This window comes from Condylostylus longicornis, unplaced genomic scaffold, assembly GCF_029603195.1.
Source record: "Condylostylus longicornis isolate FDR11 unplaced genomic scaffold, ASM2960319v2 ptg000116l, whole genome shotgun sequence".
NCBI lineage: Eukaryota > Metazoa > Arthropoda > Insecta > Diptera > Dolichopodidae > Condylostylus > Condylostylus longicornis.
In genome coordinates, this window is record NW_026578084.1 from 682217 (window position 1) to 708268 (window position 26052).

Here is a 26052-nt window from a genome sequence, read left to right on the forward strand (position 1 = left end):
TTCACATTATATAAAATTTTGAATATTGTAAAAACACGCCTATGAAACCATAGAACTAATATGAAGCAGTACCCATGATTTCAAAGTTATGGTTGAATGCAGTAACACGGTATTAATGAACAATTCAGTAATTCATATCAGCTGAATTATGCATTAACCGGTATTAATATTACTGCAATTTTGAAATCCAAGACTGTCTTTTATGTCATTTAGACTTTTTTTTTATTGTATATAAATATTTATAAACATAAATTTTGATTGTAGGTAATTATATGTTTTTATTTGGTTTTTAGTTTGAATGTAAATTTTTTTTGTAATTTTTACATTTATTTTAAGATTTTCCATTTTATTTTATAAAAATATTGCCTTTTTTTACATAAATATTGTTTATTATTAAATAATTTTTTGTTACGAAAAACAAAAACTTTGACTTTGGAAAATCGGTATGTAGTATTTATATTAATACGCAATTCAGCAATTGTAATTCATGAGCTGAGTTGTGTATTTATATAAATACTCGGATGTATCTGAAATTTTAAGGTCACTATATTAATGTTGAATACAATTTTTTTTCAATAACAAATTGACAGGCGATTTGTTTTTAAAGGTACGAATTGAAATCTATTAGGAATCTATAAATAGTTTTTTAAAATTAATTTGAAAAATTTTGAAGAAAAAAACAAAATAGTTCCCATAAAAAATATATATAAAAATTATGCCAATCGTTATTACAATAAATTTCTTTTTACCACATCAAAACAGGGTATAACATCAAGACGACCATCATTAGCTGAATTGATACCTGATTGGCCAACATTACATCCATTTCGTCGTGAGGAGGTTCGACTTATACTCCGAAAGTAGTAGACGTACTATATATATATAAAAATTAGCTACTATTCTATTTAAAAAACAATGTTTATATTTTCAATTTTCTCAATATATAATCACTAATCTAAAAATTTTCTAATTTTTTCTATTTCACTAAGTAGAAAAAATTACATAAACATATACATTATATATAAAACCCTTATTTTCCATTTCAAATATACTTTAATTCTTTCTTTGGGTGTTTACCTTAATGCAAATTATTCTGTAATATATTTTATTTAGAAATTTTATTGCTAACAATAACTTGATGTTAGCCATGACTTATAAATTCTAATAATATCGTATTAATACATAATTCAGCAGTTGAATCATAATTGTAATTCATAAGTTGAATCGTGTGTTACATAATTCAGCAGTTGAATCATAATTGTAATTCATAAGTTGAATCGTGTGTTAATTTCGTTTTACTGGGATCTTGAAATCGGGGTTGATCTGCATTTTGGTAAATGTTCTTTAAGTCTCTATTCATAAATATATATATATATATGTATATGAGTTTCTGTCCGTTTCTTTTGTTAATTTTTCTCTAGTTCTGTCTTTCTCTCTCTCTGATACTTTGTAAAGTGATTTAATATTTGTGTTTACAACTCGAATATATATTTTCTTACTTTGCGTATTCTCAATAATTTTTTTTTATTCTAAATCCCTCCTTTCCGTCTGACTATAATATTGAATATGTATAATAAACATAAACATATATATAAACTTGATTTCTTTTTTATAAATTTTTATTGTTTAATATTATATTTTATGTTAAACGCTTTTAAATATAATATTTAAAAAAATTCTCTTTGAGGTCATATAAGCTGCATGAACTATGCATTTAGAATATTCTTGTAATCAATTTACTTATATAATATTTTATATATTGGATGTTTTATTAGAAACTTTCCTAAACTTGTGATGTACTTTAATTTTTTTTATATTTCTATCAATATAAATAAATAGCCTAGCTTTAAAATTGTTCATAATTAATACCAAAGACGCATATATCTATCTATATATCTATCTATCTATATCTATATATATATGCGTCTTTGTTAATACTCAATTAATACACAATTCAGCTCATATAACCTGAGATAGAAAACGTATTAATACAGAATTCAGCTTGTAAATACTAATCGATACGGTGTTATTACATTTTCGATTTCAGGGATATTCTATTTTCTAAATTGTGTATTATTATCGTGTTGCTGCAATTTTGAAGGGCAGGATAATATTTATATTCAAAAGTCAATAAAACTGTATCGATATATAAGTCAGCAGTAAGATATAAGCCGATTTGTATAATACAGTATTATTGTGGTTTTAATGTTATAGAGGTGGAGGTAGATAATTGATGTAAAGATTACAAATTTTCTCTTGTGATATCAAAATCAATATATTAATTTGAGTCCTTGTAAATATATGGCTGAATTTTTAAAGTGTATTATATTAAAATTTTATATTAAATATTTTATTTTATTTAGTAATTGCAATTTTGAAAGTAATTGTTGAATAAAATTTTAATTGATTATTGAATGACAGTCTTTCAAATTTAGCCCTTTATTAACGACAACTTACAATAATTTGAATTGTATATACGTATAAAAAAAAGTAAGGAAAAAGTTGTTTAATAATATTAAGTATGTGACTGTAAATATAAATTTTTTTTTATATATATATACACACACAGTTTATTCATACGTGTGTATATATTGAGTCAACTGAATATTTTTAATGTATTTGTATATTTTTTGTTTACTTTTCTTATGTACTTTCAATTCATATAAAATCATTCATTTATGGTACCTTTTTTATTAATTTCATATATATAAAGTCATTTTATATTAATAATCCGTTACATGTACGAGTTATTATATAAAGAGATTTCGTCAAAAAAAAAAAAATGTTCTTAGTCTCAAATTCAGGTATCTGCCAAAATGTGGATCAAACGTCAACTTCACTTATTATGTGAATACAGTTTTAACAAGTCTGAATTACTATTAGATCTGCTTTTTGGTAGACTCCCTTTGGTATACCAATTGTCAAATTTGACATAATTTGAGATTTGATTTGACATAATACATAGGAACGCTGATTTCAAAATTGCAATAATGCTGATATTAATACATAACTCAGCTTATGAGTTGTGATTGCTGAATTGCATATCAATATAAGTATTAACGCAGTTTCGATGTCAGTGAATAAGTCATAACGAAATATATTAAAAATATATTTTTCTGATTCAAATACAAATATTTTTTTTTTCAAATTTAAATTTTAAATCTGACGAATTCTACAAAACATAATATTTAATCTGCTTTAAATTTCTTTTTTAATTTTATAACTTTATATGAAAATAATTTAATTTTATGATGTACATACATAGCAATTTTTTTTTTGTTTTTGGGTTTTTTTTATTTTACACGAACAAGAAAAAGAAAATGTTGAGAACATTTTTGAGTTAAAATATTTGTAGAAATATATACATATACATAAAAATAGCCTTACATCAGAATTGCAGCAATACTATGTTGTTATAAAATTCAGCTGATAAGTAACAGTTGCTGAATTGCAGAGTTATATACGGTATTACTGCAATTTCAAATGTAAAGACAAAGTTTTTTTTTAATTTGATTTGCTTTTTTTTTTGATCTTTAGCTATTTTTTAATATATTCTCTATTCTAGCTTCTATTTTCGTAATTTTGTGATTTTGTTTAGTATGAAAATTTTTTCATATTAAAATAAAACAAAAAAAAATCTATAGAATTAAAGAAAAATTTAAAAAATATAGGAGAAAAAAGTAATCGAATAAATTAAAATTTTAGTATTTCAATTATAAAAACATGCAACTGATAAAAAGGCGAAGATTATAATTTTTTTAAAATAAATAAAATATTTAATTTTTCAGTAATAAAATGTAAGTTTTATATATTACTAGTACCATAATTTGACCTCCCGGCTGATTGTTACATAAAACAACGAAATTTTGGTAATTTTCCTTAAACTTTTGTAATTTTTTTTTTTTGAATCAGTTGCTGTTATTAAAACAAATATCTTTTTCGATAGATCATGTTTAAATGTATACATAGGTTTGTAAAAAAATTTATAATGGAGGAGACTTATGGCAACATTCATGTATACGTGAATTTTTACCTTTTTCAGTAATCAAAACTGCCTTGCTAAACAAATGTAATTAATTGAATTACACAACAATTGAAACTGTATTTCTGAATAAATCAATGTATGCTACTCGTATATATATATTGATAAACTGAATTTCTCATATTAAAAAAAAATATTATTTGAAATACAAGTTGCTATTATTTTAAAAGTTGTTACAGAGGAGAAATATTTGCACATTATTCTTTTATAAAACAATTTTTAATATAATAAAATATAATTTTTAATTATTTATTTATATCCCCCTATGTTCCGATAATATATATATATATTATATAATATACATATATTGAAGTAAAAATAAAATTTGTAAGTTATGCATAATAATAAATAATAGTAATAATAAATAATAATTGAAATAATAATAATAAAAGTAGTGATATGATAACAAATTTAATACATAATTCTTTCACAATTTAATAATGGAATGGCATAACATAGAATGAAAATTTAAAAAAATATTAATAAATATATTATATATGCATATATTTATATATATAAAAGTATATATATATATATATGTATATATATATATATATATAATAAATGTTTATAAATATATATAAAATTAATTTTCATTTTAATATCATCATTTATTTGTAACAAAAATCGCATGTTCAACTATATCTCAAAAATAAATTGCATGCTCAACTTATAAAACAAAATTTGATATAAAAAATAAACAAAAATATAAAAAATTTTATAAATTTATAAATATATAATATTTTAAACTTATAAGGCTATAATTATTTCTCTTATATTTATAAATTAATTTTTTTATATATGTATATACACAATATAAAATAATATTAACGTTTACATCAAAAATGCGTTCAAATTAATTATACCGTGACTTTCAAATTACAGTAATTATATAGTATAATCATATAAATAATTCAATTTTTATGATTTTATTGAATTTGCTGAATTGTGTGTATTTATACATACTCCATGTGTTACTATAATTTTATAATTAATTTACCTTTAAATGATAATAGACAAATTGTTTTATCCTGTTCTTATATATAATACACAAATCATAGCCAAATTTACAATGAAAAGAAATAACGTACACAAAGGGAAAACGAAAAGAAAACATGACGAAAACGGAAATCAAACCAAAAAACTTTATTCTCAATTGAGAATAAGTTGAGGATACATAGTATGTTACAAATATGTAAAATCGTATCGTATAAAGTGTATGCACGAGTTTTGCTCAGAAATTGAATAAGCGCGCTACGCAATAAAACCCATTACACTTTATTTATTTTTAATATCATTATAATGTTATTTGAAATTCTCTTTAAACTAAATAAAATCAGCAGAGAAATATAACTCGTGAATGAATCATATTAATTCATGATGCATATTGTTCAGGACCTTAAGTAGCCAAAAAAGTTTTGTAGTACTTTTCACAGAAAATGCTATAGTATTTTCTATAATAGAAGAAAAGTAAAACATTCAACCTACGCGTAATAGATCCTATGCATTATTTCTGAACTAATAGATTAACATTCAAATTGTTTACGGCCGAGGCTACAAATTTTTTAACATTTAAAAAAAGAAAATATGGGGTGGTCCGGTTCAAGTGTCAAAGCTTTCAGGAAGTGATTCATTGAAGTTTTGTTAGGAAAAAATTCGTATGAGTGGGAGGGAGGACACTGCCGAAGCTGTTTTTTGTATTCTGTTACAATGGCTATTGATGATTTCATTTTAAATTTTCCTTCCTACATTAAATTAATTATTTATGTAGAGTGATATATACATTCATGTATTAATTTTAATTCAGTATTTTCGAACACATTTGAAAATAGTGCGTTTCGCTATATGGGTTTCTAATTAATTATATAATAATTTAGTTTTGACGCATTTTGGATAACATTTTATATATACATATATTTATGTTTTAATTATAATTTTCTTTATTTCAAAAAAAAATTTAAAATGTAAAATTTTAATAAAAATATTTTTTTTTTGTATAAATTTTTCAAAATTTAATATTTTCACAAATTTATTGTAATATTCATAATTAAATTAAATGTAAATTGAAAATAAATATAAATTTAATTTTATTATTTATATATTGCACAACTTAAAAAATATAATGTTAATAAAAAAAAATAATGCAAATGATAAAATTTTAAATTTATAAAAACGTAAAATTATGAAAAGAAGACAGAACAAAAAAATAAACTAAAATAAAACTGTACCTAAAAATATGTAAAAATTCTTAATCACTTACACATACAAAAAAAAAATAAAATTATTTAAAACAAAAAAGAAACTATAAAATATTTTTTAAAATTTTAATTAAAATCAGTCCTATTTAATAAAGCCTCTTGCCGTATTAAATAAACTAATAGAAGAAAAGATTAAATTTATTTAAAAGAAAACACAAATTAAACATTAAGATAAAAAATTTAATTAAAGGAAAAGAAAATTTATTTCTAACTTTTAATTTTAATTCTTATTTATATAATAATTTCGACATTTAAACTTTTGACAGTTAATATAATAATATTTATAGTTGCTTATTTTATACTGAAATTAAAACTTAAAAACAAATTAAATGTCAAATATTAATTTAGACAAAAATATTCTCTGTTATCGTAATTGTATTTGTTGTCAAGCGAAATCGATTGTATTTGATGATTTGTGGTTGTATAATTAATTCATTTGACAATATGTTTGCAAAAATTGTTATTGGCACGAACTGAAGTGTGTTCTTCAGACAATATTTGTGATTTTATAAATTTCACCTGAAAAATAATTCAAAATATTCTCATTATAAATAAGCAACTTTATATGTAGGATATCTTTTTTCATATATATTTAACTTTTTTTTTATTTCAGTTATTTTTTAATTTCTTTTAAAAAGATATCTTTTTAGTATTTGAATATTTTAAAATATATATTATGTATATATAATTAATTATTTTCTATGATATTCTCTGAATTTGCAATAATATCGCATATGTTTTTTTAAAATTTCAAAGTAGAACCAGATGTTACTGGTTGTTCGACCTCATAGTTGATCTACATCATTGTTGTTGTTGTTTGGATTATTTAAAAACACGGTATTGAAGCAGTTTAGGGATGTCAGAAATTAATTATATTCTTCTGGATTGTTATTGATATGGATATAAACATAGAATATACATAATATATAGCAAATAGATATTAACAAAACAAAAATAACGATTACAAATAAATATTATAGTAAATAGTATAATATATATTTATTATAATTCTTTTAATTTATAAACTTATAAATTAATATCACCTGTCTGACTGATATACAAGATGTTCGTTATACATATAAACAGTATATATATTACTCTTATATTATACAATAAAATTTTTCAATAATTATCTTTTTTTTCTTTTTAATTTTCTTTAAAAAATAAAAATATTTTCTTATTTTTATTATACTTTTTTTTTAATTAAATATTTACTAAATATATTTCATTTTATAATAATTAATATTTTAAAAAAAAAAATAAAAAATTTAGAAACAAGAATCATTCCTACGACCACTGATCGATCAGTTTGCAAAGGAAGGCAAAGACAAGAAGGTTACATTTGAATGTGGTTTCAGTAAACCAAATTGTAAGCCGAAATGGTTATTTAGAAAAGACGTAAGTATAAAATTATTTTTATAATAGAAAAACAAAAAAAATGTTTTGTTTTCAAATGTCAACAGCAACGTCTAAAAATGCTTTCAATATTACAGTAACTTCTATTTAATTTTTTTCTCTTGCTGCATATTAACAGTATACATATAACTCTTGATATGCATGACTTGTTGATATATTTTGACTGTTTACACGACCGTTTTTGTTATGAAGGAGTCTTAAAAAACTTTACCTTTAAAAAATAATTTTGATGTATGTATTTTGACAGTTACGGTTAATACTTGTTTGATATATTTATCAAAATTTTGGTTTAAAAATCGTTCATTTGATATTAAAAAAAATTGTAAATACAAAAAAAAATCTCTGACTCCAAAACGTAGTAATACAATTAAGTACACTAAAACACAAAATTCAACGTATGTAATGTAGTGGCTGAGTTGTGTGGCAGCACTACAATTTTGAAATCGTTGGCTATTTTTATTAGTTTTGCTTCTGATAAAATCTCTGGTCTATTAACTGTAACTCCTAGCTTCATTCTCGTATAAAATAAAAGTTTACAAGATTTAGTTTTCATAATTCCGGAGTGGTAACATTTTCTTTTTTAACATAGGAATTATTTACTGGCAGTAAATATAAATTTAAGAATGAAGCTGACACATATCAATTAATTATATTTAATCCAAAAGTTGAGGATAGTGGCAAGTATACTATTGAAATAGGCGGTATATCATGTACAGCATTCTTAAATGTTGAAGAAGCTGATCCATCCTATACATTTACAAAACCATTAAAGAAAAAATATGATGGTTTTACAAAACATGAATTGACATTAGAATGTTCTGTTAGTAGTTCAATGGCAATTGTTGAATGGTATAAAGATGAAACTAAATTGGATGGAGGAGATAAATATTTGATTGGAAAAGATTTATCTGGGGGTCTAAAACTAGTCATCAAAGATTGTGTATTCGAAGATGCTGGTAAATACTCTTGTCGTATTACTAGACAACCGGATAAAACTGAAACGGCTGTTAAAATAACTGAATATCCATACAAGTTTGTTAAAGTACTTAAATCACAACAATTAATTGAAAAAGATAGTGTAACAATGGCATGTGAAATTGATGATGCTGCCGGTGATGTACAATGGTTTAAAGGTGATGAAGAAATTAAACCAGACAAACGTGTCAAAATTGTTAAAGAGGGTCGTAAATGTAAATTAGTTATTAATGATGCTAAGGTAACTGATGCTGGGTTATATCGTTGCACAACAAATGCTGATAAAACTGAAGCAGAACTTGTTGTCAATTGTAAGTGAATTTGGAATTTAAATGAAATAACATATTTATTTTTATTCAAAAACAAATTTTTTCATAACAACTATCATAGATCAAAATCGTTTCAACAAGAAACTTAAAGATACCGTCGGAGTTGAACGTGAAAAACTTGTGTTGGATGTTGAGCTGCAAGATCAAACAGCACCATGTGAATGGAAATTCAATGGTGAACCTATTGTTCCAAGTGACCGTGTCGAGATTAAGAATCTTGGTGGTGGTAAACACCAACTTGTCTTCCATAATCTCGAAATGGCTGATGATGGTGAAATAACATGCGAATCAGGCAATTTAAGCTCTTCTTGCAAACTTACCGTCAATAAAGGGGAAAGTGCACCTAAAATGGATTGTCCAAATGAATTTTCTGGACCAATTAGTGCCCCTGTTATTATTGAAGTTCCATTCGAAGGTAAAAGAACACAAATCATAAACAATTATAGTTTATTAATATTACATGTAAATTTTCTATTTGGGTTTTCACAGTTTCTGGTACAAAACAAACGCCAGTTGAAGCTAAACTTATTAAGGATGGTAAACCACTACCAGTTAAAGATGTCGAAGTAGCTGTTACTGGTGGTGAAGATGGAAAACCTGGAAAAGTCACATTTAAAATTAAGAAACCTACACGTGATCAATCTGGACCATATCAAATTAAATTGTCAAATGGTCAAGGTGAAGATGTTAAAGATGTTACAATTACAATGCAAGATGTTCCACAGCCGCCTCAAGAAATTGATGTTGTTGATGTTTATCAAACATCATGTGTTGTCAAATTCAAACCTCCAACCGATGATGGTGGATCTCCAATACAGAAATATGTTATTGAACGTCAAGATTTAAGCAAAAAAGCACAATGGGAACCTGTTGCCGAGGTAGCAGCTGGCGAGCCATTAAGCAAGAAAATTGATGATCTTACTCCTAAAAAACAATATAAATTCCGAATTCGTGCCGTTAATAAACTTGGACCAGGCGAGCCTAACACATTCAAAAATACAATATTAGCTAAAGATCCATGGGATGAAGCTAGTAAACCTAAAAATGTTGAAGTTACTGATTGGGACAAGGACCATGCAGATTTGAAATGGGAAAAACCAGATAACGATGGCGGTGCACCAATTGAAGGTTATCTTATTGAATATAAAGACAAATTTAGTAATGAATGGGTTAAAGCTAAAGAAGTACCAGCTGATTGTTTGGCAACAACAGTTGATGGATTAACTGAAGGACAGCAATACGAATTTCGTGTTAAGGCAATTAATAAAGCTGGCCCTGGTGAACCAAGTGACGCAACTAAACCAATTATTGCAAAATGTAGATTTGTTAAGCCATTCATTGTTGGTGATGAACTTAAAGATATTACAGTTAAAAAAGGACAAACTATACGATTTGACATTAAGTATGATGGTGAACCAGAACCTACAGCAAAATGGATGTTTAAAGATAAAGAACTGAATATTGATGGTACGCGTATAACATTAGATCAATATGAAAGAAATTCATCTATTACAATCCGAAAAGCTGTACGTTCTGATACCGGACCTTATAAAATTGTTTTAAATAATAGCTCCGGTACAATTGAATCTAAGGCTAATGTTATTGTATTAGACAGGCCTACAGCACCACGTGGTCCATTAGAACCAGAAGAGGTGCGTGCTGATCATGTCAAAGTTAAGTGGAAGAAACCAGAAGATACTGGTGGTTCACCCATCACTGGTTACGTATTAGAAAAAATGGATGAAGAAACTGGTAGGTGGATACCAGCTGGTGAAGTTGGACCAGATGAAGATTCATTTAATTTCAAAGGCCTTACACCAGGAAAGAAATATAAATTCCGCGTTAAAGCTGTCAATAAAGAAGGTGAATCAGAACCGTTAGAGACGACTGATCCAATATTGTGTAAAAATCCCTATGATGAACCAAAAGCACCCGGTAAACCTATTATTGATGATTACGATAACAAGAGTGTAACATTGAAATGGGAGAGACCTGAAAGTGACGGCGGTCGTCCAATCACACATTATACAATTGAAATGAAAGACAAATTTTCACCGGATTGGGTTGAAGTTGTTAAAACTGAAGGACCAGAATGTACCGCTGTTGTTCCAGATTTAAAAGAGAAACAAATATATCAATTTAGAGTTAAAGCACATAATAAGGCTGGCGCCTCACCACCATCAGAACCAACTGAACCGCATTTATGCAAGCACAAAAATCGTGAGTATTACTTCCATTATGTAAGTTTTTCATTTTTCACAAAATTTTGCTATATTAATGTTTATATATATGCCAAATTAATACCAAAACAATTACTTTTATTACCTAACTTTAAATTTAAGTAAAGCAAAGCTTAAGCATACTAAATAAAATATAAATGGCATTTAACAAAATAATGTCTAAACCGCTTATAGAAATCATTCGCTTAAAATCATATTGCCTATTAAAACGTTTTATGTGCGCAGTAATCACGTAAGTAGCATTAAATCAATCACATAGCTAAAATAGTATCATTTCATATACAATGCCAGCAAGCTCTTAAAAGCTTTTTTTAAAAGTCATCATGCTTAAAATAAAATAAAGTAAAAATATTAAATAAATTTTTTTATTTTCTCTTTTCTGCACCCTTCGTTTTCTTTCTCACTTTCACGATGTCATGGTTTTATTTTCAATATCCATTTTGAAAATTAACTTTTGATTTTCAATACAAAAATCCATTGAATGAAATACGAAACAAAATTATTTCGCATATGTAGTTAAACCACAAATTGATCGCTCGACATTCAAGCGGGTCACAATCAAGACTGGACGCACTCACAAATGGTCAGTTGATGTAAGTGGTGAACCACCACCAACTTTATCATGGAGTTGGAAAGATGATATACCGCTTACTACAACTGATAGAATTAAAATTGAAAATATCGATTACCATACTGATTTTACAATAGCAAAGGTTAAACGTGCCGATACTGGGAAGTATACACTAAAAGCAGAAAATCGTAATGGTGTCGATAAAGAAACTATTGAGCTTATCGTCTTGGCTAAACCAAGCGCACCAAAAGGTCCATTAGATGTGTCCGATGTTACCGCACAATCATGTAAATTAAAATGGAAAAAACCAGATGATGATGGCGGTGTACCAATCAAAGAGTATCAAATTGAAAAGATGGACACAGCTACTGGTAAATGGGTGCGTGTTGGTAAATTGCCCGGCGATAAAGAACCACCAGAATTTGATGTGACTGGTTTGAATCCTGGTTCTGAATATAAATTCAGAGTGACCGCTGTTAACGATGAGGGCGAATCAGAACCATTAGAAACGCTAGTTGGTGTAGTTGCAAAGGATCCATTCGATGAACCGTTAAAACCAGGTACACCAGAAATCGTCGATTACAATAATCACAGTGTTGATTTAAAATGGGACCCACCAAAATCTGATGGAGGTGCTGCAATTGAAAAGTATATTATTGAAAAGAAAGATCGCTATAAACCAGATTGGGAGAAAGCAGGTGAAGTACCTGGTAGCATAACTGAGGCCAAAGTTGATGATCTTAAAGAATATGGAGAATATCAATTCCGTATTATTGCTGTTAATAAAGCAGGGTTATCACCACCTTCTGATCCTAGCAAAGTACAAGTTATTAAACATAAAGCATGTAAGTATGACTAGTTATATAATATTAAGGTAACATTTTCTTATGCGGTATTTCGAAGAAATAAAAAATTTCCTACGTTATAGTAATTTTTTAGACAAGTTATTTTAATATAAATTTTTAGAGTTTCAAAAATAATTTTTGCAATTTGTGCAAATTGCAAATTGTGGTTACTAGTGCGAACATATTTTTCTTTGAAATTCAGCTTCTTAAGGCTTCTTTTTTTTGTCACTACAATAATAGTGGCATACGAAGAAATAAGTCATTTCAAATCATGTTGTTGCATATTTCAATTTGGAAACGTATTCTTATTTTAGAAACTCTAATTTTCAAATTAACTTTCTAATGTTTTAAATTTATAAATTTTTTTTTTATTGCAGTAAAACCAAGAATTGATCGTACACATTTGAAACCAATCATTATACGTGCTGGACAATTAATTAAATATGATATTGATGTGCGTGGTGAACCGCCACCAACAATTACATGGCTAATTAAGGAAATAAAATCTGATATAGATAAAGAAATTAAACCTGATGAAAATGTCGAAATTAAAAATTCTGATTATAATACAAAATTATCAATTGTTGATGCACAACGTAAACATACCGGTTTATATAAAATTAAAGCTGTTAATGAACATGGTGAAGATGAAGCAGATGTTGAAGTATCTGTTTTAGCTGCCCCAGGTAAACCAAAAGGACCGTTGAAAGTTAAAGATGTTACAAAAAGTGGATGCAAATTACAATGGGAGAAACCTGAGGATGATGGTGGTAAACCAATTACAGCATATCAAATTGAGAAGTTTGATAAAGATACCGGAAGATGGGTACCAGCTGGACGTGTATCAGGTAATGATACAGAATTTGATGTAAAAGGATTACAAGAGGGTCATGAATATCAATTCCGCGTAAAAGCAATTAATGAAGAAGGTGAATCAGAGCCATTAGTTACTGATCATTCTATTATTGCTAAGAATCCATATGATCTTGCTGGTAAACCTGGTAAACCTAAAATTGAAGATTGGAATGAAAATATGGTTGACTTAAAATGGGATCCTCCAAAAAGCGATGGTGGAGCACCAATTGTCGGTTATGTCATTGAAAAGAAAGAAAAATTCTCACCAACATGGGAAGAAATTCTTACAACAGAAGTAAGTTTTCTTTTAATAAAATTAAATCAAATAGAGTTGTAATTACCGACCGCATTTTGTATACAATAATCTATAAATATACGTTGTGATGGCGACGAATTTTGCATATCGAGTTTTCTGTAGGAACGCACTTTCTCTTACTAGGAAAGCATAAATAAACTACTTTTAGAGAGATCCCGGTCTGTCGGTCTGTGTGTGTACGCGTGTATCTCAAGTTCGGTTGAACTGATTTTAATGAAATTTTATATATGAATTTATTTTGGCTATTACACGGATTGATCAACTTTTGGAATCCAGAGGTTTCGGGAACTGAACTTTTTAAAAAAAAAAAAAAATTTAGAGGAAAATACTCAACAGATTTACCTAAAATTTCATATATAAGCTTCATTCGACCGTACGCGAAACCTTCTAACCTTCTTTTAGAAGAAATCAGGTGTCAGCAACTGGACATTTACCTTGGGCCAAATACACATTTTTACGTACATAAAGAAAAATAATCAACCGATTTCATTGAAATTTAATACATCAGATTTTTTCTATTGTATTTGATTCATATTATTAATGTGCATATACTTTTTTTTTGTTTAATTTCCTAAGGGACCTGCACCACATGCGAAAGTTGAGGGCTTAAAAGAAGGTAATACGTATCAATTTCGTGTAAGAGCCATAAATAAAGCTGGAAACAGTGATCCGAGTGATGCAACTGAACCTCATGTCGCTAAGGCCAGAAACTGTAAGGATCTGAATTTTAATATATTGATTTGTTTTATTTTTTATAATTTTGATATCATTATTAATATACTAAAAGAATTTATTAATTTATAATTAAATTTTTATAATAAAGAAAGAAAAAATCTAGATAATAATATGATAAATATGTTATAATATTAATAAAAATCCAGAAAGCATAGAATTTTTTGATTTAATGATGCCAATATTCTTAGTGATTTTCGGGCTAAAAGATTTATGATCTAGATTTTTTTAACTGAATACATTTTTTTTTAAGCTAAGTATATACTAAAAATATCTAATAACTATTATTTACATTTTACAGCTTGCAGAGTCATAATATTAATAAAAATTTTACATTTTTAAAAAATATTAAATATAAAATATGAAATTTCATTTAGTATGCTTTTGAATAGCTTTATAAATTGCTTATAAATTTGGTTACAAATTATACATTTACCTATTCATTTTAAAAAACTATATATTATATTAAAAAAATGTATATAATTTAACTTTAATTTATATTAGTAAAACCAACAATCAATCGTGAGAAAATGAAACCAATCAAAGTACGTTCTGGACAACAAGTTAAGTTTGATGTTGACGTTAAAGGTGAACCACCACCAACATTAACTTGGAGCTTTAAAGGAAAAGATCTTGAACCAACTGGTTTATGTCGTATCGAAAATGAAGATTATAATACCAAACTAACATTACTGGATAATGAACGTAAAAATACTGGTGAATATAAACTACGTGCTGAAAATATTAATGGCGTAGATGAAGCAACCGTCGAAGTTATCATATTAGACAAACCAGCAAAACCAGAAGGACCATTAGAAGTATCAGATGTACATGCTGAAGGTTGTAAACTAAAATGGAAAAAACCAAAAGATGACGGTGGTCTACCATTAACTGGTTATGTTATTGAAAAAATGGATGTTGCTACTGGAAGATGGGTGCCAGCTGGACGTGTTGATCCAGAAAAAGAAGAACAAGAAGTTAAAGGTTTAGATCCAAATCATAGATATCAGTTCCGTGTCAAAGCTGTTAATGAAGAAGGTGAATCAGATCCATTGGAAACTGATTCATCAGTTTTAGCTAAAAATCCATATGATGTATCGGCACCGCCTGGCTTACCTGAAATTGAAGATTACGATGAAAATCATGTTAAACTAAAATGGGAAGCTCCAATTCGTGATGGTGGAGCACCAATTACTGGCTATATAATTGAAGTTATGGACAAGGATTCTGGTCAGTTTATCAAAGCTGTTGAAACTAAAGGCCCATCCACAAAAGGTACTGTACCAAAATTGGAAGAAGGGCAGCAATATAAATTCCGTGTACGTGCGGTTAATAAAGCTGGGCCATCAGAAGCATCAGAGCCTACTAACTGGCACACAGCTAAGCCAAGATTCTGTAAGTTTCTTTATATGCAACTAACAGTCTTACTAAATTAGAACTAATAATTTTATTTTTTATTATAGTAAAACCACACATTGATAGAAAGAATTTAAATCCTTTGAATGTAAAAGCTGGTCTATCTGTAAGCCTTGATATTAATATTAAGGGTGAACCAGCACCATCTGTCGAGTGGTTCTTTAATGATCAACCACTTACAAGTGATGATAACTTGAAAATTGATAATGTCGATTATAACACCAAATTCTTTATAATGAAAACCAAACGTCCAATGTCAGGAAAATATACAATTGTTGCCAAGAATGAAGTTGGAGAAGATAAAGCTGATTTGGATATTACCGTACTGGGTAAACCAGGTAAACCAAAGGGACCATTAGATGTAAGTGATGTTCATAAACATGGCTGTAAATTGAAATGGAAAAAACCAGATGACGATGGTGGCTGTCCAATCGATTATTATGAAATTGAAAAACTTGATCCTCACACTGGACAATGGGTACCGTGTGGTAAAAGCACAGAACCAGAAGCTAATATTACCGGTTTACAAGAAGGAAAGCCATATAAATTCCGTGTTAGAGCCGTTAATAAAGAAGGAGAATCAGAAGACTTAGAAACAGAAAAATCAATTATCGCTAAAAATCCATTTGATGAGCCTGGCAAACCGGGCAGACCTGAGCCAACAAATTGGGACAAAGATTTCGTTGATTTGTCATGGTCCGCACCAAAAGATGATGGCGGTGCACCTATACAAAAATATATTATACAAATGCGTGACAAGTCTGGACGTCAATGGGTAGACGCAGGAACCGTTCCTGGTGATAAAACATCAGGTACCGTAACAAATGTCGAAGAAAATCATGAATATGAATTTAGAATAGTGGCCGTAAATAAAGCTGGTCCTAGTGAGCCAAGTGATCCATCTAAATCTGTTGTCGCTAAGCCAAGATTTTTGGCTCCAAGAATTGATCGTAAAAACTTGCAAAAGAAAGTTATCAGAAGCGGAAATCTATTACGTATGGAAGCTGATGTTAAAGGTGAACCTCCACCAAAAATAACATGGACCTACAACAATGAAGAATTACGTACTGGTGATCGTTTACGTATCGAAAATGAAGACTATAAAACAACATTCACTTTACAAAAGGTTAAAAGAAGCGATCGTGGTATTTATACTGTTACTGCTAAAAATGATTCAGGTACCGATCAAGTCGAAGTTGAACTAGAAGTATTGAGTAAACCAAGTAAACCAAAGGGTCCGCTGAAGGTATCTGATGTTACAGCGGAAACAATGAAATTAAAATGGGAAAAACCAGAGGATGATGGAGGTGAGCCAGTTGATCATTACGTTGTTGAACGTATGGATACAGAAACAGGCAGATGGGTACCAGTGTGTACATCAAAAACACCAGAAGCTGAAGTTACTGGTTTAACAGAAGGTAAAGATTATCACTTTAGAGTGAAAGCCGTTAACGCTGAAGGTGAATCAGAACCCTTACAAACTGATCATTCGACTACTGCCAAAAATCCATATGATCCTCCATCAGAGCCTGGTAAACCAGAACTTAAGGACTGGTCACGAAATCATGCTGATTTGAAATGGACTCCACCAGAAAATGACGGTGGTGAACCTGTCACAGGTTACATAATCGAAAAAAAAGATAACTTGACAAACAAATGGCAAAAGGTTATGGAGACTAAATCACCAAAATGCGAAGCACGTGTCAACGATTTAATTGAAGGACAGAAATACCAATTCCGTGTTAAGGCTGTAAATAAAGCTGGACCAGGTAAACCATCCGAAGCTTCTGACACAATGCTAGCTAAAGACAGATTTGCCGCACCTAAGATTGACAGAACTAATTTGAAAGATATCACAATCAAAGCGGGTCAAATAATACGTTTAGATGTAAAAGTTACTGGTGAACCCCCACCAAAGAAAACATGGTATCATGCTAAACAACAAATTGAACCAAAAGGAGATATTTCACTTGATGTTGAACCATACAAAATTAAATTAACAATTCCTAATGCACAAAGAGCTAATACTGGAAGATATACTTTGAAAGCAGAAAATGATTCTGGTATCGATGAAGCGTCAATTGAAATTACTATATTAGATAAACCAGGTAAACCAGAAGGACCACTGAAAATCAAAGATATTCATAAAGAAGGCTGTAAACTTGATTGGCAACCACCAAAAGATGATGGTGGTGCACCGATTGATCATTATATTGTTGAAAAAATGGATGTTGAAAGTGGACGTTGGTTGCCTGCTGGTAAATCACGTGAACCACATTGCGAAATTAATAATTTAGTACCTGGACAAGAATATAAATTCCGTGTTATTGCTGTTAATGCTGAAGGTGAATCGGAACCTTTAGAAGCTGACAAATCAATTATTGCTAAAAATCCATTTGATGAACCTGGCAAGCCAAGCAAACCAGAAGTAACCGATTGGGATAAAGATCGTGTTGATTTGAAATGGAAACCACCAATCGATGATGGAGGTTCTCCAGTTACTGCATATGCCGTTGAAAAACGTGAAAAGGGTACTGGTAAATGGGTGAAAGCCTTAGAGGTTTCAGCTCCACCAGCCGGACAAGATTGCAAAGCTACTGTACCAGATTTAGATGAAGGCGTTGAATATGAATTCCGTATTAAAGCCATTAATGAAGCTGGTCCTGGGGAGCCAAGTGACCCAAGTAATGGTGTTATTACTAAACCAAGAAAACGTGAGTCAAATATTTTATTATATTTAACAATCAATCTTATTATGTTTATTTTTCGTTACAGTTGCACCTAAAATTGATAGACGCAATATTAGAACATATAATATTAAGGAAGGTGAACCATTATTCTTAGATATTAAAGTAACAGGAGAACCAGCTCCAGATATTACATGGAGTCATAATAGTAAATCCATGCCTGAAGCATGCCGCATTACAAATGTACCTTACAACACAAAATTGCATAATGATCATCCTGAACGTAAACATACTGGAACATATAAGATAGTTGCTCATAATCAATATGGCACAGACACAGCAGAATTCGAAGTAAATGTCATTTGCAAACCAGGAAAACCTGAAGGACCTTTGGAAGTTTCAGATATTCACAAAGAAGGATGTAAACTAAAATGGAAGAAACCAAAGGACGATGGCGGTGAACCAATTGAAGGATATGTGGTTGAAAAATTCGATCCAGATACAGGTATTTGGTTACCTGTAGGCAAAAGTGATGTGCCAGAGATGGAAGTTGATGGTTTGACACCTGGTCATGAATATAAATTCAGAGTGAAGGCTGTTAATAAGGAAGGAGAATCGGAACCGTTAGAAACAATTGGTTCAATCATTGCTAAAGATCCATTTACTGTTGCATCTAAACCAGGTGCCCCTGAGCCTAATGATTGGTCCGCAAGTCATGTAGAGTTGATTTGGGCTGAGCCTGCTTCAGATGGTGGAAGTCCAATTACTGGTTATATTATTGAAAAGAAAGATAAATACAGTCCAATGTGGGAGAAAGCTTTAGAAACAACTTCTCCACAACCAATTGCAACCGTCAGCGGTTTAATTGAGGGCAACGAGTATCAATTCCGCGTAATTGCGGTTAACAAAGCTGGACCATCTGAACCATCCGATGCAAGTAAAACATTTACTGCCAAACCAAGGTTTTTGGCCCCGAAAATTGAACGTAGAAACTTACATGATGTTACAATATCAGCTGGTAATCCAATCAAATTAGATGCAAATATTATTGGCGAGCCAGCACCAAAGGTAGATTGGAAATATTGTGGTATGCCGTTGCACTCTGGTGACGCTGTAACAATTGAATCCCCAGATTATTATACTAAATTGGTAATAAGACCAGCAAAACGTGGTGACTCTGGACAATATACTGTAACTGCAAAGAATAGTAGTGGAACTGATACAGTAACAGTTAATGTAACGGTTACTGACAAGCCAACTGCTCCAGAAGGACCATTACAAATCTCTGATGTTCATAAGGAAGGTTGTCACCTTAAATGGAAAAGACCAAAAGACGATGGTGGTACTCCAATTGAATATTATCAAATTGATAAAATGGATCCGGAAACTGGTTGTTGGGTGCCATGTGCACGTTCAACCGAACCTCAAGCAGATGTGACAGGCTTAACACCCGGCGGTGAATATAAATTTAGAGTATCAGCTGTTAATGCTGAAGGTGAATCAGTTCCATTAGTGGCTGACGAATCTATTATTGCTAAGAATCCATTTGACGAACCTGGAAAACCAACCGATCTCAGAGCAACTGATTGGGATAAGGATCATGTTGATCTTGCATGGGTTCCACCAGCATTTGATGGCGGCTCTCCAATAACTGGATATATTGTCGAAAAGAAAGATAAATTTGGTATATGGGAAAAAGCTGTTGAAGTTCCAGCTGATCAAAGCAAAGCGACAGTACCTGATCTCATTGAAGGACAAGCTTACGAGTTCCGTGTATTGGCGGTTAATCAAGCTGGACCTGGTGAGCCAAGTAATTCAATTGGACCAATAATTGCCAAACCAAGAAATCTACCACCTTTGATTGATAGAACTAATTTGGTTGAAGTTCGTATTAAAGCTGGCCAAAACTTTGTATTTGATTGCAAAGTTTCTGGAGAACCAGCTCCAACTACTAAATGGATCTTAAATAAGAAAGAAGTAACTTCTAAGGGCAATACTAAAGTAACACATGTTGATTACAATACTAAATTATCAGTAAGAAGTGCTACAAGAGAAGACGCTGGGGTTTACACTGTAACAGCAGAAAACGTTAATGGCGAAGATAAGGCTGAAGTCAAAGTTATAGTATTGGACAGACCATTGCCGCCGAACGGTCCTCTTAAAGTTGAAGATGTTCATGCTGAAGGTTGCACTCTTAAATGGCATCCACCTTCTGACGATGGAGGCTCTCCAATTGACGGTTATGTTGTTGAAAAAATGGATGAAAACACCGGACGTTGGGTTCCCGCAGGTGAGACAGATGGCCCAGAAACAAGTCTTAATGTTAAAGGGCTTACTCCTGGACATAAATATAAATTCAGAGTACGTGCCCGTAACAAACATGGACTTTCAGAACCACTTACTACTCCTCACGCGACGGAAGCTAAAAATCCGTATGATGAGCCTGGTAAACCTGGAACTCCAACCATTAAAGATTATGATAAAGATTTTGTTGAACTTGAATGGACAAGACCAGAAAGTGATGGTGGATCACCAATTGTTGGCTACGTCATAGAAAAGAAAGATAAATACAGTCCCGACTGGGAGAAATGTGCTGATGTGGAAGGCGACGTTACTACTGGCAAAGTACCTGATCTTATTGAAGGAGTAAAATATGAATTCCGTGTCAGAGCCGTAAACAAAGCTGGACCTGGTGTTCCAAGTGACTCAACAGGACCTCATGTTGCCAGGCCAAAGAATCTACCACCCAAAATTGATCGTCATTTCATGAGTGATATCAAAATCAAAGCAGGCCAAACATTTGAATATGATGTACCAGTCATTGGAGAACCTCCTCCATCTAAAGAATGGTCACACAAGGATAATATGCTAATTAACAACGATCACGTCAAAATAGTAAATGAAGACTATCGAACAAAATTACGTGTGATAGATGCTAAACGCTCACATACTGGAGAATATACTTTAGTTGCTCGTAATATTAACGGAAAAGATACACATACAGTGAATGTAACTGTACTTGATATACCATCACCGCCAGAAGGTCCATTGAAACCAGATGAGGTTACTAAAAATGCTATTACTCTTAGATGGCGTCCACCAAAAGACGATGGTGGATCTGAGATTACTCATTATGTTGTTGAAAAAATGGATGCCGAAACATTACGTTGGGTACCCGTTGGAGAATGTGCTGGAACAACTATTCGCGCCGATAACTTAATTGAAGGACACGATTACAACTTCAGAGTCCGAGCCGTAAATAAGTTAGGTGAATCATTACCTTTGGCAACATCTGCACCAATTACAGCGAAAGATCCGTTTGGAAGACCAGATAAACCTGGACAACCACAAGCCACCGACTGGGACAAAGATCATGTCGATTTGGAATGGACACCACCAAAGAAGGATGGTGGATCACCAATCACTGGTTATATAATTGAAAAACGACCGAGATTTGGTCAATGGGAAAAAGCTGCTGAAGTTCCAGCCGATGCAACTTCAGGCAGGGTACCGGATTTAACTGAAGGTGAAGAGTATGAATTCCGTGTTATTGCTGTTAACAAAGCCGGCCCTGGAGAACCTAGTGACGCTTCAGCTCCAGTTATTGCCAAAGCACGATTTGTCAAACCTTACTTTGATCCCACATATTTACAAGATATTACAGTTCATGCGGGCAAGAAATTAGGTTGGAGAATACCCATTGAAGCATCTCCACGTCCAACTTATGAGTGGACCGTTCATGGTCAAAAGATTGAACCAGGAAATAGAGTCGATATGAGTCTTTTCCAAAATGAATTGATATTTGAAATTCCTTTCTCCGCTCGTTCTGATAGCGGACGATACACATTAACTATTAAAAATGAATTAGGAGTTTGTTCAGCTGCTGCTAATGCTACAGTACTTGATAGACCCAGTCCACCTGAAGGTCCCCTTGATATTACAAAGATTACAAAGGAAGGTTGCCATTTAGCATGGAGGTTACCAAAAGACGATGGTGGCTCACCTATTTTACATTACGTAATAGAAAAAATGGATTTGAGCAGAGGAACTTGGTCTGATGCTGGTATGAGTACTCATTTAGTTCATGATGTAACAAAATTAATACACAAGAAGGAGTACTTATTCCGTGTGAAAGCAGTAAATGCTATTGGTGAATCAGAGCCATTGGAAGCGAACAAGAGTATAATAGCTAAAAACGAATTTGATGAGCCTGATGCACCTGGAAAACCAGCTGTTACTGATTGGGATAAAGATCATGTCGATTTACAATGGACTCCACCTAAATCCGATGGTGGTGCTCCATTAACAGGATATATAATTCAAAAGAAAGAAAAGGGTAGCCCATATTGGGTTAATGCAGTTCATGTACCGCCTAACAAGACTACTGCTACAGTTCCAGATTTAATTGAAGGTAATGAATATGAGTTCCGTGTTATTGCTACAAATCAAGCAGGCCAGTCAGAACCATCAGAACCATCAGATATGATTATGGCTAAAGCACGGTATTTGGCACCAAAGATTATCACTCCATTAAATGACATTCGTATTAAAGCAGGACTTATCTTTCATATTGATATTGACTTTATTGGTGAACCATGCCCAGAAGTTATTTGGGATAAAACAAATGTACCTGTTGAGACAAATGAAAGAACAACATTAACATCTATTGGTCATCATACTGTTATTCATACAGTTAACTGCAATCGTTCAGATTCTGGTGTTTATCACTTGCTATTAAGAAATGATTCAGGTATCGACGAGGGTTCATTCCAATTGATTGTATTAGACAGACCAGGTCCACCAACTGGACCACTTAATTATGAAGAAGTTACAGCTAATAGTGCAACATTATCTTGGAAACCACCTACAGATAATGGCGGTTCTGAAATCACGGCTTACGTAATCGAGAAACGTGATCTGACGCATGGCGGTGGTTGGGTACCAGCTGTTCAATATGTTAATCCCAAATATAATCATGCCGTTGTTCCTAGATTATTAGAAGGAACTAAATATGAATTCCGTGTCATGGCAGAAAATTTGCAAGGCAGATCCGATCCATTAACTTCTGATAATCCTATTGTTGCTAAAAATCAATATAATCCACCTGGCCAGCCAGGAAAACCAGAGTTAGTTGATAGTGATAAAGATCATATTCACATTAAATGGTCACCACCTATTAGCAATGGTGGCTCACCTATTATTGGTTATGACATTGAGCGTCGGGACAAAGCAACAGGAAGATGGATTAAACTAAATGGAGAACCTCATCCAAAACCTGATTTCACAGACGAACGTGTTAGTGAAGGACATCAATATGAATATCGAGTGTCAGCAGTTAATGCTGCTGGTAATGGTAAACCATCAGATCCTTCAGCAATATTTACAGCTAAACCATTGAAAGAAAAACCAAAATTGTGGCTAGATGGTTTGGTAGGACGTAAAGTTAAAGTACGCGCAGGTGAACCTGTCAATATTACCATACCATTAACTGGTGCGCCCACACCAACTGTTGAATGGACAGTTAATGGAGGATTGAAATTGCCACAAAATCATCGTACTTCTACTGACACAAAATCAGACCAACTTACATTAAGAATTGAAAAATCAGTTCGTTCTGATGCTGGTACTTATACAGTTACTGCTTCAAATGAGCATGGTAAAGATTCAGCAGATATACAAGTTATAGTTGTTGATAAACCAGGGCCACCAGAAGGACCACTTACATACACTGAAACAACTCAAGATACCATTTCATGCTCTTGGAATCCACCTAAGGATGATGGTGGTGGGGAAATTACCGGATATATTGTTGAGGTTGCAGAATTTGGTGTTGATGATTGGAAACCAGTTCCCGGATATTGTCCTAAAACTTCCTTTACTATTAAGGGTCTAACAGAAGGCAAAAAATATGTTGTTCGTGTTAGGGCTGAAAATATTTATGGTGTATCAGAGCCATTGGATGGTAAGCCCGTTGTTGCTAAATGTCCATTTGATCCACCAGATGCTCCTAGTCAACCAAATGTTGTATCTTATACTCCAAGCTCTGCCAGCTTAGAATGGCATCCTCCAGAATATTGTGGTGGCAAACCTATTACCGGATATATCGTTGAAAAGAGAGAACGAGGTGGTGAATGGATAAAATGTAATAATTATCCAACACCAAATACAAGCTTTACAGTTCAAGATTTACGCGAAGGAGGCAAATATGAATTCCGTGTTATTGCTGTTAATGAAGCTGGACCTGGCAAACCAAGCAAGCCATCAGAACCAATTATTGCTCAATTGCAAAGATATCGCCCAGATCCTCCAGAACCTCCAAAACCAGATCGTATTACAAAGGATAGCGTTACTTTGTCATGGCGTCCACCACGCAATGATGGAAAATCTAAAATTAAAGGTTACTTCTTACAAAAGAAAGCTAAAGGTGACAAAGATTGGTCAGATGTCAATGAACTACCTATTAATAATACAGTTCACAAAATACCAAATCTTAAGGAAGGCGAAGAATACACTTTCCGTGTTATTGCCATGAATGATGTTGGAAAATCTGATCCTTCAAGGCCAAGTCAACCAATCGTAATTGAAGAACAACCTAATAAACCATGCTTAGATTTAGGCGGGGTTAGAGATATTACGGTTAGAGCCGGAGAAGACTTTAGTATTCATATACCATATACAGGCTTTCCCAAACCAGTTGCAGCTTGGTTTGCTAATGATAGGTTATTAGATGATGATAGTAGAATATTCCAAAACTTAACTGACGACGCTGCTAGTATTGTCGTTAAGAACTCTAAACGTGACGATTCCGGACAGTATCGTTTGCAATTGAAAAATCCTTCTGGATTTGATACGGCTACTCTTAATGTAAGAGTGTTAGATCGTCCTAAGCCACCTACGAACCTAAGAGCAGATGAATTTGCGGGGGAATCCTTAACATTATACTGGAATCCACCAAAGGACGATGGAGGATCTCCTATTACTAATTATGTTGTTGAGAAACGTGAAGCTCGAAGTCCAACCTGGACCAAAGTAAGCAGCTATTGTACCACACCATTTGTTCGAGTTCGCAATCTTGCAATTGGCCGAGAGTATGAATTCAGAGTTGTAGCTGAAAATCAATATGGTCAATCCGATCCAGCTGTAACAGAAGAGCCAATCAGAGCTAGACATCCATTCGACGTACCTGGAGCTCCAGGAACACCCAGGGGAATAGATTCTACAGAAGATTCCATTACAATTACATGGACAAAACCAAGACACGACGGTGGCTCGCCAATTACTGGATATGTCGTGGAAAAAAGATTACTTTCTGACAATAACTGGACCAAGGCAACTCATGCTCTTTGTACAGATACAACTTGCAAGTAAGT

At 31.7% G+C, this 26052-nt stretch overlaps 1 protein-coding gene across 43 annotated transcripts in view; it reads left to right on the forward strand.

The window, feature by feature from the left end:
- The window catches only part of LOC129614672 (twitchin), a 137914-nt gene that overhangs the window by 97730 nt on the left and 14132 nt on the right, over positions 1–26052 (forward strand). For 42 of the 43 annotated variants that reach the window (XM_055529437.1, XM_055529438.1, XM_055529435.1 and 39 more), the window contains 10 exons: positions 7573–7698; positions 8306–9002; positions 9082–9435; positions 9510–11240; positions 11777–12676; positions 13054–13826; positions 14424–14559; positions 15084–15974; positions 16043–18709; positions 18771–26046. In XM_055529437.1, the coding sequence (XP_055385412.1) occupies positions 7573–7698; positions 8306–9002; positions 9082–9435; positions 9510–11240; positions 11777–12676; positions 13054–13826; positions 14424–14559; positions 15084–15974; positions 16043–18709; positions 18771–26046 (15551 nt within the window). The remainder of the gene's footprint in view (positions 1–7572; positions 7699–8305; positions 9003–9081; positions 9436–9509; positions 11241–11776; positions 12677–13053; positions 13827–14423; positions 14560–15083; positions 15975–16042; positions 18710–18770; positions 26047–26052) is intronic. The other variant, XM_055529463.1, reaches the window with a different exon arrangement.